The sequence below is a fragment of the Tinamus guttatus genome, unplaced genomic scaffold, assembly GCF_059628265.1.
Source record: "Tinamus guttatus ecotype Peru unplaced genomic scaffold, ASM5962826v1 Tinamus_guttatus_pri_ptg000383l, whole genome shotgun sequence".
Lineage (NCBI taxonomy): Eukaryota > Metazoa > Chordata > Aves > Tinamiformes > Tinamidae > Tinamus > Tinamus guttatus.
Window position 1 is genome coordinate 7,712,775 of NW_028288917.1, and position 14,206 is coordinate 7,726,980.

General features: G+C 46.9%; 1 protein-coding gene across 1 annotated transcript in view; it reads right to left on the reverse strand.

Annotated features, from left to right (window-relative positions):
• Positions 1 to 12,995: 12,995 nt before the first annotated feature.
• The window catches only part of LOC104580569 (dystonin), a 133,479-nt gene continuing 132,268 nt past the window's right edge, over positions 12,996 to 14,206 (reverse strand). The window contains exon 93 of the mRNA XM_088530624.1: positions 12,996 to 14,044. Within this exon, the coding sequence (XP_088386750.1) occupies positions 13,779 to 14,044 (266 nt within the window). The 3' untranslated portion in view covers positions 12,996 to 13,778. The remainder of the gene's footprint in view (positions 14,045 to 14,206) is intronic.

Below are 14,206 nucleotides of genomic sequence, written 5' to 3' on the forward strand. Positions count from 1 at the left end.
GAAAAAAGACTGTTTCCTGAAGCTCAGATTTAGCTCCCTCAAGGCTCCTCCTTCACCGTTTTACACATTTTCACTGCATGGACGTTGGTGGCTGCTGGTAGCTTTGCATCACTGAGACCAGTGGATAGCCCCGCACAGAGCCCACGCTGGGCAGATTCCCAGGCTCAGCACAAATGAAGATGCACTGACACGAAAGGCAGCACTACCCACCTTCTCAACACAATTTAGACTCCTAGAACTTCTGCTTTTGCTCCAGGGAGAGGCAGCCAGGGGTAGTACCTGCTCCATCACAGCAAACCCTGGTGCAGGGGGCAGTGTGCGGAGCCAACGCATGCCGGCATCCGCAACAGGAGGTCCCCGGGCCGCTCTCCGAAGCTGCCAGTTCCTCAAGCACCAACTCCCAGCTCTGCGGCAAGCATCACGAGCTGCCTCTCCCATCCCACGCCTCAGGAAACCTCCTTGCTCAATGCAATGCTCTGCTCAGAGGCCTGCTGTGTTGATAAATCACAAAGACTCAAAATGCGCACTCTAAAACTCCCTCTACATCTCTATCACATTTCTAGCTGATAGGAGAAACATCCCCCATACATATTAATGATAATTAAGTGTGACTCAAAACCTCTTTAAAGATCAACTTGTGATATTTATTCTGTTTCTTTTTAAAATGTTTTACTTACAAAGGCATAAATGAATATGAATATAGATTGACAAAGAACACAAATCAAACATTACCCATTTCCACAGGAGAATGTGTATTGAAGATGGAAATTTCTGTGATCTGTAGAGTCATAAAAACCTCCTGTGAGAAGAAGAGGCCAGACCTTGGGAAAGAAGATGTTTGCCTGCCTAGGCTGAGCAATAAGGAGCAGGGATGCAGCTGCTCAGCCCGGTTCACAGGCAGCCCCCGCCCCAGAAACCTGTTGAAGCCGGCCGCTCGGCTGGGCTTGTAACCAACTTAACCGCAGACATCCTCCAAACTACCTTTGGAGGTCAAACACTCGGAAATGAGGAAGAAGAGGAGGAAGGCAGGACCCTCGAATTGAGGGCTGGGACCCCTGACTGGCATGCGTACCTGCACACCCCGGGGGGAGAGTTGTGCAACTAGAGGCGGCGTTTGTCCGCCTCCCGGGCTGCCTCCTGGGTCGGGCTGACCCTACGTGCCAGGATGCACCGGGCATAAAAGTGGACAGTGTGGAGAGAGCGGGGGAGAGAAGAAACTCCTGACTTTGAGGCCTGCGCTGACTCCACGGGAGCCGGTCAGCAACTCTCTCTCCTTGATCTGCCAGCTCGAGAGGACGTTCAGGTCCAGATCGGCAGGTATCACCTCATGAGTAGTTATCCATACTTTGCTGCTTTTAGGTGCTTTCACCTGAATAAATGCTTGATGTAGTCATCTCGTTCTGGCGTGATTATTGCCGAATCCCGAGTCCGTCCGGAACATAATTGGCAACGAGGATGGGATTCGGCAATTAAACAGTGGAACTCACTAGTGGAGTGCATAGGTTGGTGAGGTCGTGCCACTAGATAAAAATTGTGTTCGTGCTGTTGTGTCTGTGATCTTTATTGGCTACTGAAATAGCGGAACTCACTAGTAGGGTGCATAGCTAGGTGAGGTTGTGCCACTTGATAGAAATCGTGTTTGTGCTATTTGTGTTTGTGGTCTTTATTGTGTGTGCAACATGCGGTGGTCCTTTTTCGGGAGAGCTGCAGGCAGCACTGGTGACTGCAGGGAGGCTGCGCCTCCGAGGGAGTGTCCTGAATGGGGGCCAGAACCATGGAATACTCTGTGGAACCGATGGGAGACCTGCACCCGGGTATCTCCAGAACCATGGAGGCAGAAGGACCCCATGGTGGTTTTACAGTATTGGGGTCAGTTTGGGGAGACTGACCGTACTAAGAACTCGGTTCGACTGGAACACGCTGGTCGGATGGGAGGTGCTCTGCTGTGTGCATATAAGATTTTAGCGGAGCAGTTAAAGGAGGAACAGGAGAGGAATCAGCTCCTCCAAGAGCAATTACAGGCAGTCCGAGCCACCCAGGTGGTGCAGAGGCAGGCTCTGCTGGAGGTCAGTGATGAGAGGGAGCTCCTGGAGGAGAAATGTGCTAAATTGGCGACACATTACATGATACTAGTGGTAAAGAACAGGAGAGGGAGAAAACCAGGGCAGAAGGGGAGCTGGGTGGGGACTATTATCACCGACCCTGACTGGCACCCGGAAACTTGGGATGGGGACATTTGGGAATCAGACGAGGAAAGCCCCACACCAGAGGAGAAGGGGCCATCGCAGGACAAACCAAAAAGGTGAGCCACCCCGGTAATACGAAGGAAGGCTGTACTGACAGGGCAGGGACAGGTGGTGCGACAGGATGAACTAACTGATTTCACCCCCGAAGATATTAAGAATCTGCTAGTGAAATATAAACAACAACCGGGGGAAAAACCACAGTCCTGGATGGTAAGATTAATGGAGGAAGGGGCTGATTCGGTGATAACTGACAATGTCGATGCCTCGAGGTTTTTGGGGTTAACTAATGACGTGCATATACAGTCTGCCCTGCGAAGAGTGGACGGAAGTGGCAAGAGTCTTATTGCTGTGGTAGCCGAGGGTCTTGCTTACCGCCACACTAATGATGGTGATTGGCCCCCATCCAGCTCCTCCTGGGTTACTATAAGACAAGCATGCCAGATGCTTAAGGCAGAGGCCATGAAGATTGCTATAGAATTGGGAAGTCCAGAGCTTTATCTGCAACAGCCGTTGTTACCTGGGATGCGAAATAAGTTGTTGGAGGGCTGCCCAGGAGCGTGGCGCCCCTATCTAATTCCAGTTCTGATGTCAGAACAACGAAACCCTATTGAGAACGCAATTGAAAAGTTGCAACAGATAGGGGACCTTCCAGGATTGGCATTAGAGGTGGATAGAAAAGGCGTCAGTGAGAAAAGAGGTCTGAGTGGGAACGCAAGGTCGGAATGCGGGGAGCGAGCTCGGATCTTCCGCCTGCTTTTACAGAAGGGCATTGATAGACAGGAAATTGATGGGAAACCAACAGAAGTATTACGCCAACTAGCACACCAATATAATGTCTGTGCAGTCCAGGCTGCAAAGCAGCGCTCAGGAATAATGTCCAAGGCTGATAGATCACAGGTGTTGCACCCGTGGGAGGATTTAGAGCAGACAGTGTTAAGATTCAGACCGAAGGAGAAGCTGGAGGCAGTTTCTCCCCCTCAGGAGGGGCTCAGACGCCTGAAACAAGAATAGGGGCGTGGCCAAGCTCCAGTGTCCGAAGGGTTCCAATGTAGCATCGCTCGCCAAGACGATCGTTCGTTCGTTACACGTGCCATTTATTGTTCAGAACAAAATAGACAAACGGTTCATGCCTTGGTGGACACGGGAGCGGAGGTCACAGTAGTGCACAGGAACTCAGAAAAGTGCAAGGGGGAAGTAATCCCTGTTTGGGGTTTAAGTGACCAGCCTGTCAAGGAAAAACTTGTGACTGACTGCCATCAAGCCATACACCAGACTCTTGAAGCTGCTGGAATGCTGCGACCAGGGAAGGTTCAGGTGATCCAGTCAATCAGGGTTCTCAACAACAGAGGGTTGACCAAAGAGGGGACACCCCTTACCCTGATGAGAGGGATACCCTGTGTGAATTGTGCGGTAGCCACCTTGACTGTAGCATATGCATCCGGAGTGAACTCTAGTCTCTTCCCTGCTAGGGAAGGGTTGGTATTAAACCATAGAGGAATACTTGAATGGGATCCCAGGGGAGGACTTCTCGAAAATTAAGGCAACCCCTCCCCCTCCACCCCCAGCTTCCCTCCCCCCTCGCCTTCCCCTGTGAGTGGACCAGATGTTCCGGGGAGAGGAGGAGGATTGAGAGCCATACTCTGACTTATATCCTTACAGAGAGACCAGGAGCGTAACTTCAGTATAGAATACAAGAATGAAGTGACATCCAAGCTCCAGCATGCAGGGCACAGAAGGGGCCAGCGACCCCATGTAGAGATCATTAGGTGTGCTGCAAGCACTGGGAATTGAACAAAATAATGTTTCCTTTGTTCTGAGTTGCACCCAGGCCCAGATGTGGGTGCAGAGTGTCGTTGCAGGTATATTGAGGGAGGGAGACAACAGAGTCCTGCCCACCGAGATCTGAAGACATCGTGTGGGATGTGGCCACAGAGAAAGAGCGACAGCTTCAGGCGTGATGGAGAGACCTGCAGACTTCAGCCATGACCAGGTCCTCTGTGCAGTCATCACTTACGTACTGGCCCTGGCAGATGTCATCATTGAGAAGGTCTATCTGTGCTCTACCCGCCCCCACCCCCACCCACCCACCCCCAAAGATGATGCCCTTAAAGCGAGGAATGTTTCCTTTCGATACTGAAGAGGGCATATGCCATTATGGGATCAATCCGCAGAGTAATAGTAAAACCGTATTAGCTTATGTAGGGAAAGGATGTGTGTATTCTAGAATAACATGTAAATATGTGCTAAATAATGAAAGTTATAACCAGACTGTGTTTAATGACTCTAATACATGTGCTCACAATGTAGTTATTATTAGAGGCTGTAATTTTGTGTATGTTACCCATGTTTAATGACTATCTGTGGGTGTATGTGCTGCCATAATAGTGCCTTGCTACTGCAGGAGGCAAGTGAGACACCACCTTGATGACCAGCTGAAGCCTAAGTGCCTGCTACCATAGTCAAGGGCAAGACTGGGTTGGCCTCTGTGTTCGCCACCAAGAACCTTGAGCTCCACTGTTGGCTGCGACCCCTTAGGTGCTGAGCTGTGGGGACACATGCCATGCCAGACCTTGTTGTGAGTGATGGCCACCTCTGTCTCTGAGGGCCATCTAGGAGGCGAATGTAGGCCAAGCGGCCTGCTGCTGGCATGAGTGACAGTTAGCGTAATTAACTTGTGCACAGAACCACAGAACTTGCCTGAAAAATTGCTTATGCTAACTCTGCTGCACGTAGGCCCATTGGACTGCTTATGCCGTGCAAGGACTGACCATGCTACACAGACCAGGATACTGGCTAGCAAAATCCTGCAGTGCTACGACGACAGCTTTCCCATCATTGTTAGTAGATGTAGACTCGGCTCAGCACGCAACCTTGCTGCAATGGCTATGCTACTGCTTATGCATGACCGCAGATGTGAGAAGGCAGGGGCATGTGCTGCATGATTCTAAGCGACCATACCACCTCTATGCATGCCCAGGTCGGGATGTTACAGGACCTGACTCATCAGTTGAGAACGGATGGTAATTGGACTCCATTCGGATGATGGACGTGGGGTTGGCCATTGGTATAGAAACTGTTATTCGAGCTGTTATTTCTATTTCCAATATTATCATATGCTGTATCCCTTGCATAATGATGCTGACAGGAGACATGGTTGAAACTGCTATGAAAACATTATCTGTTCGGGTGCTTGGCTACGATAGATTGACCTCTACAGATCGCGGGGTGGTATGTGTAGGAGGTGAGAACCTTTATGATTGTTTGTGATCTCTACAGATCACGGGGTGGCATGTATTGGAGATGGAAATTTCTGTGATCTGTAGAGTCATAAAAATCTCCTGTGAGAAGAAGAGGCCAGACCTTGAGAAAGAAGATGTCTGCTTGCCTAGGCTGAGCGATAAGGAGCAGGGATGCAGCTGCTCAGCCTGGTTCACAGGCAGCCCCCGCCCCAGAAACCTGTTGAAGTGGCCGCTCGGCTGGGCTTGTAGCCAACTTATCCACAGACGTCCTCCAAACTAGCTTTGGAGGCCAAACACCCGGAAATGAGGAAAAAGAGGAGGAAGGCAGGACCCTCGAATTGAGGGCTGAGACCTCCGACTGGTGTGCACGCCTGCGCACTCGGGGGGAGAGTTGTGCAACTAGAGGCGGAGTTTGTCCGCCCACCGGGCTGCCTCCTGGGTCGGGCTGACCCTACGTGCCAGGATGCACCGGGCATAGAGAGGACAGTGCGGAGAGAGCGGGGGAGAGAAGAAACTCCTAACTCTGAGGCCTGCGCTGTCTCTGCGGGAGCCGATCAGCAACTCTCTCTCCCTGATCTGCCAGCTCGAGAGGACGTTCGGGTCCAGATCGGCAGGTATCACCTCATGAGTAGTTATCCATACTTTGCTGCTTTTAGGTGCTTTCACCTGAATAAATGCTTGATGTAGTCACCTCGTTCTGGCTTGATTATTGCTGAATCCCGAGCCCATCCGGAACAGAATGGCAAAAGAACATTTTCACTGTAGTTGCACTAATGTGATGAAAAGACAGACTTTGGCAAAAGACGAGGTGATGATGAGCTCTAAGGATTTGAAGTTAAAAAAAACATTTTGCCAGAGAAGAATTGGGCTATATTAGGCCTGTCACTGTCACAGAAAAACAGAAGTATAAGGCTAAAAAAAAAGGCTAAAAAGATCACCTCATCCAACCCAATGCACTGCAGCAGGACTGAGCTTGGCAAGAGCACTCCAGAGGTGCTTCTCTAACTTACTCCTGAAAATTCAAATGAAAAAAATTCTTAGTGTAGAATAAGAGTTAGCTTTAGTGCTCTACTGTGCTTACTGGGTTGGGGATTTTTTTTGTGGTCCTGCTATTCTTCAAACTAAATCTTCTGCAAATTCAGCGCATTTTATTGTCTCTGAAGGGCCCAACCTTGGAAAGCCTTTGGTCTCCGCCTTCCAACACCCCAGGTACGTATTATCGTGTCTGCCTTCAGTCCTCTCTATTTTAGACTAAACAAACTCAATCATCACAACTTGTCCTTGATTTTCAAAGAAGACTTATCTTCTTAGTGCTCTAATATAGACAAGGGTTGTGGTGAAGGGCCCACCTGGAGTTTCACAACCATGTGAAGCTCCAGCACAACCATGAGCCACCCTCAACATCTGACACCCACGTGCCCACAAAGAGCCACAACTGGGAGCTGTCCCCCATATCCTCAGCACCGCGCTGGCCTGTGGGCAGCTCCCTGGGCACAAGGGGACACGGCCAGAACAGCCCATGGGCCGCGACACTGGGGCAGGAACCACAAGAGCCACCAGCCCTGGAGCTGCCTCCCTGCAGCTGCAGCTGCTATCCCAGCAAACTCAACTTTTTTTTTTTTTTTTTTTTTTTTTTTTTACTGTCTTCCTAGGGAGAAAAATTCATCTGCAAGGTTCATTATTCAACAGCCTTTTCTTCCTTATAAGCTTCAGTAGGTTTTTTCAACATAAAAAGTGTAACTATGTTTCTAATAAAGAAGCATTACTAAACTAGACTCTTCACATGATCCTGCCCTTGATGAGAGCTTAAAAAAAAAGAACAAACCACATGTTACAATCCTTAGTCCTGCTACTGAGCTCTTCCTAATAGGTTTGAACTCAGATTTCAGCAGATAATCAAAATCCCGGTCCACTTCCATGAAGAGGCAGAACACACCAAGCAACTGGATTGTCCTGCTTGGGTCTCCTGTAAGGGATCACGATGCTAAGTACTTGCCATTGCATAGAGATACAGGCACTAACTGAAAGAAAACATCAGGCATCCAGCCTGACAAAGCAGTCCAACAGCAGCAAAGGAAGAGTGCTATTTGTGCATAACCTTCCCCAGTCTAACACAATTCTGTTGGGAAAACAGGGCTTCTTGCCCATGAGCAGTCCCAACTATCACAGAAGTCCTGCTGGCCAACGGAGACAGTGAGCCCTGCAGGAGGTGGCAATGATCCCTGGTCTGGGGGCTTGAGCCAACAAACTGCCCCCATTGCTCCTTGTGGATCCACGGGTGCTCCACACAGAGGCTCCCCTTTTACTGGGAGAGATCACATTTTTAGACAGTTAGACACAAATCACTTGAAACAAGAGTGGATACTCAGAGGTGAAGCAGAGCTCTCTTGCATGGAAAACATAAAAGTGACGAGAGTAGTAAGTGCTTATTCAAGAGGTTAACAGTAAGACCTCTAGTAAGACCTACAGGTTTTTTTTTTAAAAAAAAACCCTCGCATCACGAAAAACAAAAGTTCCCTTGGGAAATGGGAAAGACTCAGTAAAACCTCATAGAGAAAACAAACAAACTCTCACCAAAAAAAAAAAATAAAAAGAAGCAGGGGAGATAAAAAAAAAGATTATTTCTTTATTATCTCATAACCTCATAAGCAGGCAAACACAGTGTGCATGAGCCCTCAAGCTGTAGAAAAGTGTGGAAAACACATGGAAAAGCGTCCATGGTGGTAGGTAACGACACCCACCAAGCTCCGAAGCCCGAGCAGGTGCCGAAGAGGCTGCAGCTGAACCAAGACCCTCCCCGAGCGGTGGCGGGAGCTGCGAGCGGGGCCTCCCTGAGGCCAGGCTGGTCCTCCCGCTGCCCGGGAGGCGGCTGCCGGGGTCAGCGCGGGGTCAGCAACGGCCGCCGTCGCTTCCCCCCCGCGCCACACGCGAGGTGGCGGCGGCCGCACAGTCACAGCGCGAAAGCGCCGTTGGCGGCGCTCGCAGGCGCGTTCGTGAGGGAAACCAGGGACACAATGCGGGGAAGCGGCGCGCGCCGTCACCATCCTGCCTGCCTTCGGCCGGGGCAGTGGGCTGGAGCAGCACATTTGTGTGCTTTGTTGTGTTTTAAACAGAAACCGCTCAGGAACAAATTAAGTTCACTTCGGGGGAGGGGGGGGGAGTTTCAGTGATCCACACTTAAATTTGAGCACAATGAACTGTGTTCTGGATTCATTTCAAACTGTATGAGAAGAGCTTTTCAACGAAACTCTTTCCAGGAAATATTTCTTGCACAAAGATTTCAACAATTAATTTACATGTTTACAATAGCAGTGTAATTTAACTTTTTTTTTCTCCTTCATTCCAGGCTGTTTTGTCGATAGTCGCACTCACTTCTGCTTATTTATAGAATGCAAATAAAAACTCAATAATGAACAGCTCTGCCTTTTGGGCTCCTTTTCTGTCATGCTCTACTGATCCATGAAATACTTGAAAGGGAGAGAAACATGTTAATGCACTATTCTTATCATCACTTAAGGTTTTAAGCAGTTGATCTTAAGGACAAGCACTGCCTTCCAGTGCCCCATTAGGGATGGGCCTGCGTACGCTGATACTAACGGGACTGGGAGTCATGCAGACCTTGCAGGGTATATGCAGTCACACGACAGCCTGGCCAAGGAGCAATGCAGTAGGGAACATGCTCCTTTATACCTAGGTTTGCTGCTGGGGGGCTCCAGGAACTCAAGTGTAAAAGTGCCTTAATTTGAGAGCAATTAAGTCATTGCCCATCTTTGCCTTTCCTCAATGCAAACCTAGATACAGTGCCAACTAACATGATGTTTCACATTCAGTGAAACAGAGATGGAAGGGCTTGTAAGTGACAATAGCCAGTAACAGGGGCAGAACTTCTCAATTACTGTGAAAGTCTCATCCCCTGTTGCACATCGCAAGAAAATAAAAATCATTAAGTTGGGATAGGCTTCACCCTACCTGAGGTCGCCACCTAGAAGTTAGTTGGCTAGGTCTGAGCTAGTCAATGCAGCCCTATAGTCAGTGGAAACAAATGCACACTTCCCAGGAGGCCAGATGCATCACACAAATACAGCAGGGCTTTTTTTCCAGAACACTCTTCCAACAACATGACCAGTGTCTGCGGCTTTGTGTTAAAGGTTGTCAGGTGCTCCACAACAGATTGCTTGTTAAAATTGGCCACGTACTCCCACACTGTCTTTCCTAGATTTGAAGCGCTACTTAACGCTCATGAAGACCTTTCTTCTTCCCGTAAGTGCACAGTTCCTTTAAGAACTTGAAGAGATACTTGACAAGGTCTTTCACCACAACTCCCCTGTTGTCCATCTTAAGTTGTCCCAACTTTTGCAGACACCATTTAATCCCTTCAAGGTGTTCCAGTTTGTAAGGCCTCCCTCCGCTCTGTAAATTAAACTGACCTCCATAGTATTTTTATTCATAATTCCACTAATATATCCTTTATTTTTGCTTCTACCCCTTTTTCAAGTGCACACTAATCATCAGTTTCCCATACAGCACCAGTTTCATTAGCCCCTTTGCAGTGCCCTGATACCAAGCCCACATGAAATGGATAGTAACTGCTAGTTGGAGGTGCCACCTTTCAACTACTTTGCTACTTCAATTCTTTTAGAAACCTTTAGCGAATACTATCTAGTCCCAATTAATTTGTCATCATGTGCCTTTTGGTTTGTTCTATAGCCCTTCTAATAACACTTTGATTTGAAATTAAGCTATGCGGCCTCTTCTAACCAGTGGGAGTCAAGGTTCTCATTACAAATCAAAACCTATCTTTGTTCATGAGCTTCTATATAGACATTCATTTCTTAAATTAACTCATTACCTGTAGGCATAGCCCAGACAGTGTAACCCATTCCATAGGTCTTCAGATAATCTTTATTTTGCCAATAATAAGAGGGCTTGGAAAAGTATTTCGCAAAGACCCGAAAAGAGAACAACGCTGAAATGCCAAGAAGACTATAATGCCTGTCTTTCCCTCCTCCCCCCCCCCCACAAAAAAAATCTCCAAGTCAGCTTTTCCTGTCACAGCAGAACTATCACCACTCTGGATGTCTCCTCCCATAGGAACAAAACACATTTTTATATGTTGACAGGGCAGCATTTATGGTTTGAGGTTTTTACTCATATGCAATCATCCAAGTGTTAAGACCACATCTATTAGCTTGCTTACTCACCCAGGATGCCAGCTAGGTTACACAGTTCTTCCTTTCAACGTTCAGATACAGTTTTAGTCCCACAAGTTGCAGGTCAGACCATTTAAACTACTTCACCATGAAACTACATCCCCCAGGACGCTCTGAGCTTCAGGTGAGATACCACTTCACTGGCAGCAGTCACATTCTGAACTAATCTGAGCAGAAGGCCTTCCATCTGCACAGAAAACACCTCAGCAACACCAGGTACCGCTTATTTTCACGCAAGTTACATGTAATTTAAGTTGCTATCTCAGCCATTATTTCTGAAAAACTATTTTTGCTATTTCACTTTTTAACAAATACAACCTCCTTCTCTTTTAAAGATCTAAAAACCTCTCTGCCCTTAACTCATCCACACTACCACTTATAAGAGCTCTACTACTTAAAAAAAAAAACAAAACAAAACACCACCAACAAAAACACACCTAAAGTAAGCAATCAAACCAACTATCTCATCACACTGTGTTCTCTGCAAATAGGCTATTCAAGGTCAGGAGAGACCTCTGTATTCATCAGGAAAGGAGCAAGCATTGATTCAGATTTTACATGTGTGAAATATGAACTACCCATGAGACAACACTGTTCTTGTGGCCATGGGCTTCTTTTCTTCATGGGCTTCTTCTCTTCCCTGAATCTCTGCTCCAGCAGTGCCCAAGTGAATCACAGAATGTATAGATCTAATAACCCAGGCCATGCTACACTAAAAGATTCCCTTTTAGCTATCCTGAAGGCAAGATGAATTTATGATCAACATCTGGTTTTTGAACATGGGATAATAAATGTGGAAAAAAATGTTTCTCTGGTGATGAGGTGGTGCAGAAAGACTGCAAGGTGCGCATTCAGTGATAGGGCTGATCCTCCCTCTCTCATTTACGCTGGAACCAAGGAAGAGAGATTTTCAAACTACAGGAATGACAGTATTACTGCTTCCTTAGCTCAGTTTTAATAGACCCTTCTTGTAACCTACTCCCTACTGCAGTTTAATCTCCTGCTGGTGGTTCTCAGAGCTGGCCCAGCAGATGAGCTTGCCAATTTAATTTCTTCTTTATATGACAGACTGTTGGCCGCTAGGATCATGTTCAAATAATCCACTTTTTAAATGCAGTTTATTAGTGTAAAAGTAATAATTAAGCATATTCCCAGAAGAAACGTGCACCTAATCCCAGAGCAGTTACAGCAGGACTCGTTACCGTGCTTGTTTGTGCCAGCAGCCACGCTGCCCGCACCATGAGCACATCTGTCTGCTACTGGGAAACGTCACAGTATAGACACTTTTCCTCAATTTCTGAAGTTCTGTCTGTGGGGCATAGAAGTGCAGAGGATCCAATATTTATTTGGGTGGGGTGGGGGCTCTTGGCAATATGATTTTTATAAAAGGTGCAGGGAACATGTTTGGAAAGCCTTTTTGCCCTTGGAATTCTAAGTGTCAATCTAGTACATTTTAGTCATTTCTGGAAGACAGTTGAGTAAGGTTTAATATTTTGAGAGAGATTTGGGCTTTTAATAGTAGAATTCATCAGCAGTTATGGGTATGTTCAGAGCTAAGAGCACTACACACATACAAGGTTCTTCAAGGTATTTGTCAGCTCTGCTGTGGGCAGAGGGAGCTGCTCTGTGCACTCGGGAAGGGCCACAGACCCTGCGCCTGTTCTCTCGGGACTAAGCGCCGCAGCCCATCTCCTGCCTGCCCTGTGTGTAGAACATCTTCTGAGAATGGCTGCAGGAGCTGACTGCGGTAAGGCCTGACTTACGTAGCAAAATGTGCTTTTTCATATGCCCATGAAGCTTGCAGGCCACGAGCTGCGGGGCCAAAGGGAAACCATGGGAAAGGATAGTGAACTTTTTGCCAAGTGCCGTCACCCACATTGTCCCCAAGGGTCCCCCCGGCTGCACTTACCTTGAACATTTGCAGGAGAGTGGAGGTGGTTCTGTCTGCATTCTGCAAACACTTGTACAGATTCTCTCTGGGCAGAGTTCTACATGCTGGAGAAAATCCTGACACAAGTGGATTCTGATAGATCGAAATGGGTGGAATTCATCTTTTCAACATTTTTTTTGCATTTCTTACAAATTGTGTGACCTGTACCTCCTGTTTGTGTAGGAAGCTCTTCTGACAACTTAGACAGGACCATCTTAGTGATATTCCTAGTGAGGACGTTAGCAGACAATGTAGATACCACCATTACCTACAGGTAATGAACCCAACTCAGCCTTCAGTTTTAGCACCTGCAAATGCTAAAACATAATGCACAAAATTATCTTCCTGTGAAATAAAAACTACAATAAAGTTAAGGGTCATATTTATTTCAGAGCTTTCTGCAAGCAAAATTGCTTTGATACAAAATGAGTTCAATGATACAGTGCTACCATCCACTCAAGCAAAAGAAAACCTCACATTTACATGAATGCACTTTATACTGATATTCTTAGAGAATAATAGTTCAAGTATCCAGAATGTATCTGGCCTTGTTGAAAGCAATGGCACAGAAATGCTGCAAGGTATTGGAGTATCATAGTACTGGCAAGTGCTTAATAAACTCTGTGAGTTCTCCAGGAGAGGCTGTATAAATAAGGGTATTGTGAATGTGTCCTTGTATTCCTTAGTACCTCTGAGATATATCTGTTAGTGTTTGTTTAGTTAGGTCAAAATGTGTAATTGTGTCTTTTGGCTTTTTTTTTTTCCTTTTTTAAAGAAAAATCATGAGGTATCCTTTATTGTTGCCTAATGACATAGTGATAGACCTATTGTATTCAGGTTGCAGAGACTGACTGTACATTCAGTACACTGTACATTCAGGAATTATTTTTAGTGTACTTTCTACACATTACTGTGTACAATTGTTAGTTTACATTAAAACTCTTCCCCCTTCTCATAGGATATGGCATAAACAAAAAAAAATCTGACAAAAAATATACACATAAAATAAGAAGACAAATACACAAATAAGGCCATCTCCGGAATTAAAAATCCACTTCCTGTGATATTTCATAATAATTTCTACACAATATTTTACATCTTGGAAACTTAAATATTTATTGCAAAAGTAAACGCCTTTACAGAGGCAAACATATTATCTCTTCAAGGGCTTGCCAGGTTTGCTGGCTTGTGGCCTTCTTTTGGGAGTTGGAATTTTAGAAGGCTTTACTGATCCTGGCCGAGAACCTGCTCGGGGTGTCGGTTTGCTTGCAGCAGGAACAGTTTCTGACATATCTGAGCATACAGACTGGATTTCTGAAATGTCAAAATCGGATGCGTCGCTGCCCCGGCGGCTGCTTGACCTGCTGCCAGCCTTGCTTCCCGCGCGGCTGGCAGATCTACTCGGAGTTCTTCGCGTTTCTAGAAAGAGAAGAGCATCCCAGGTGAGGAGGGGGAGAGTGTCTGTGTCTCCAGCAGTCCCAGAAATAACTTGGGGCACAACCTACACCCGAGACCTCTGCCAGGGAAACGGGATGATCCTCAAGGTTCCCCTTTCCCGCTAAGAGAGGAAAGGAGAGATCA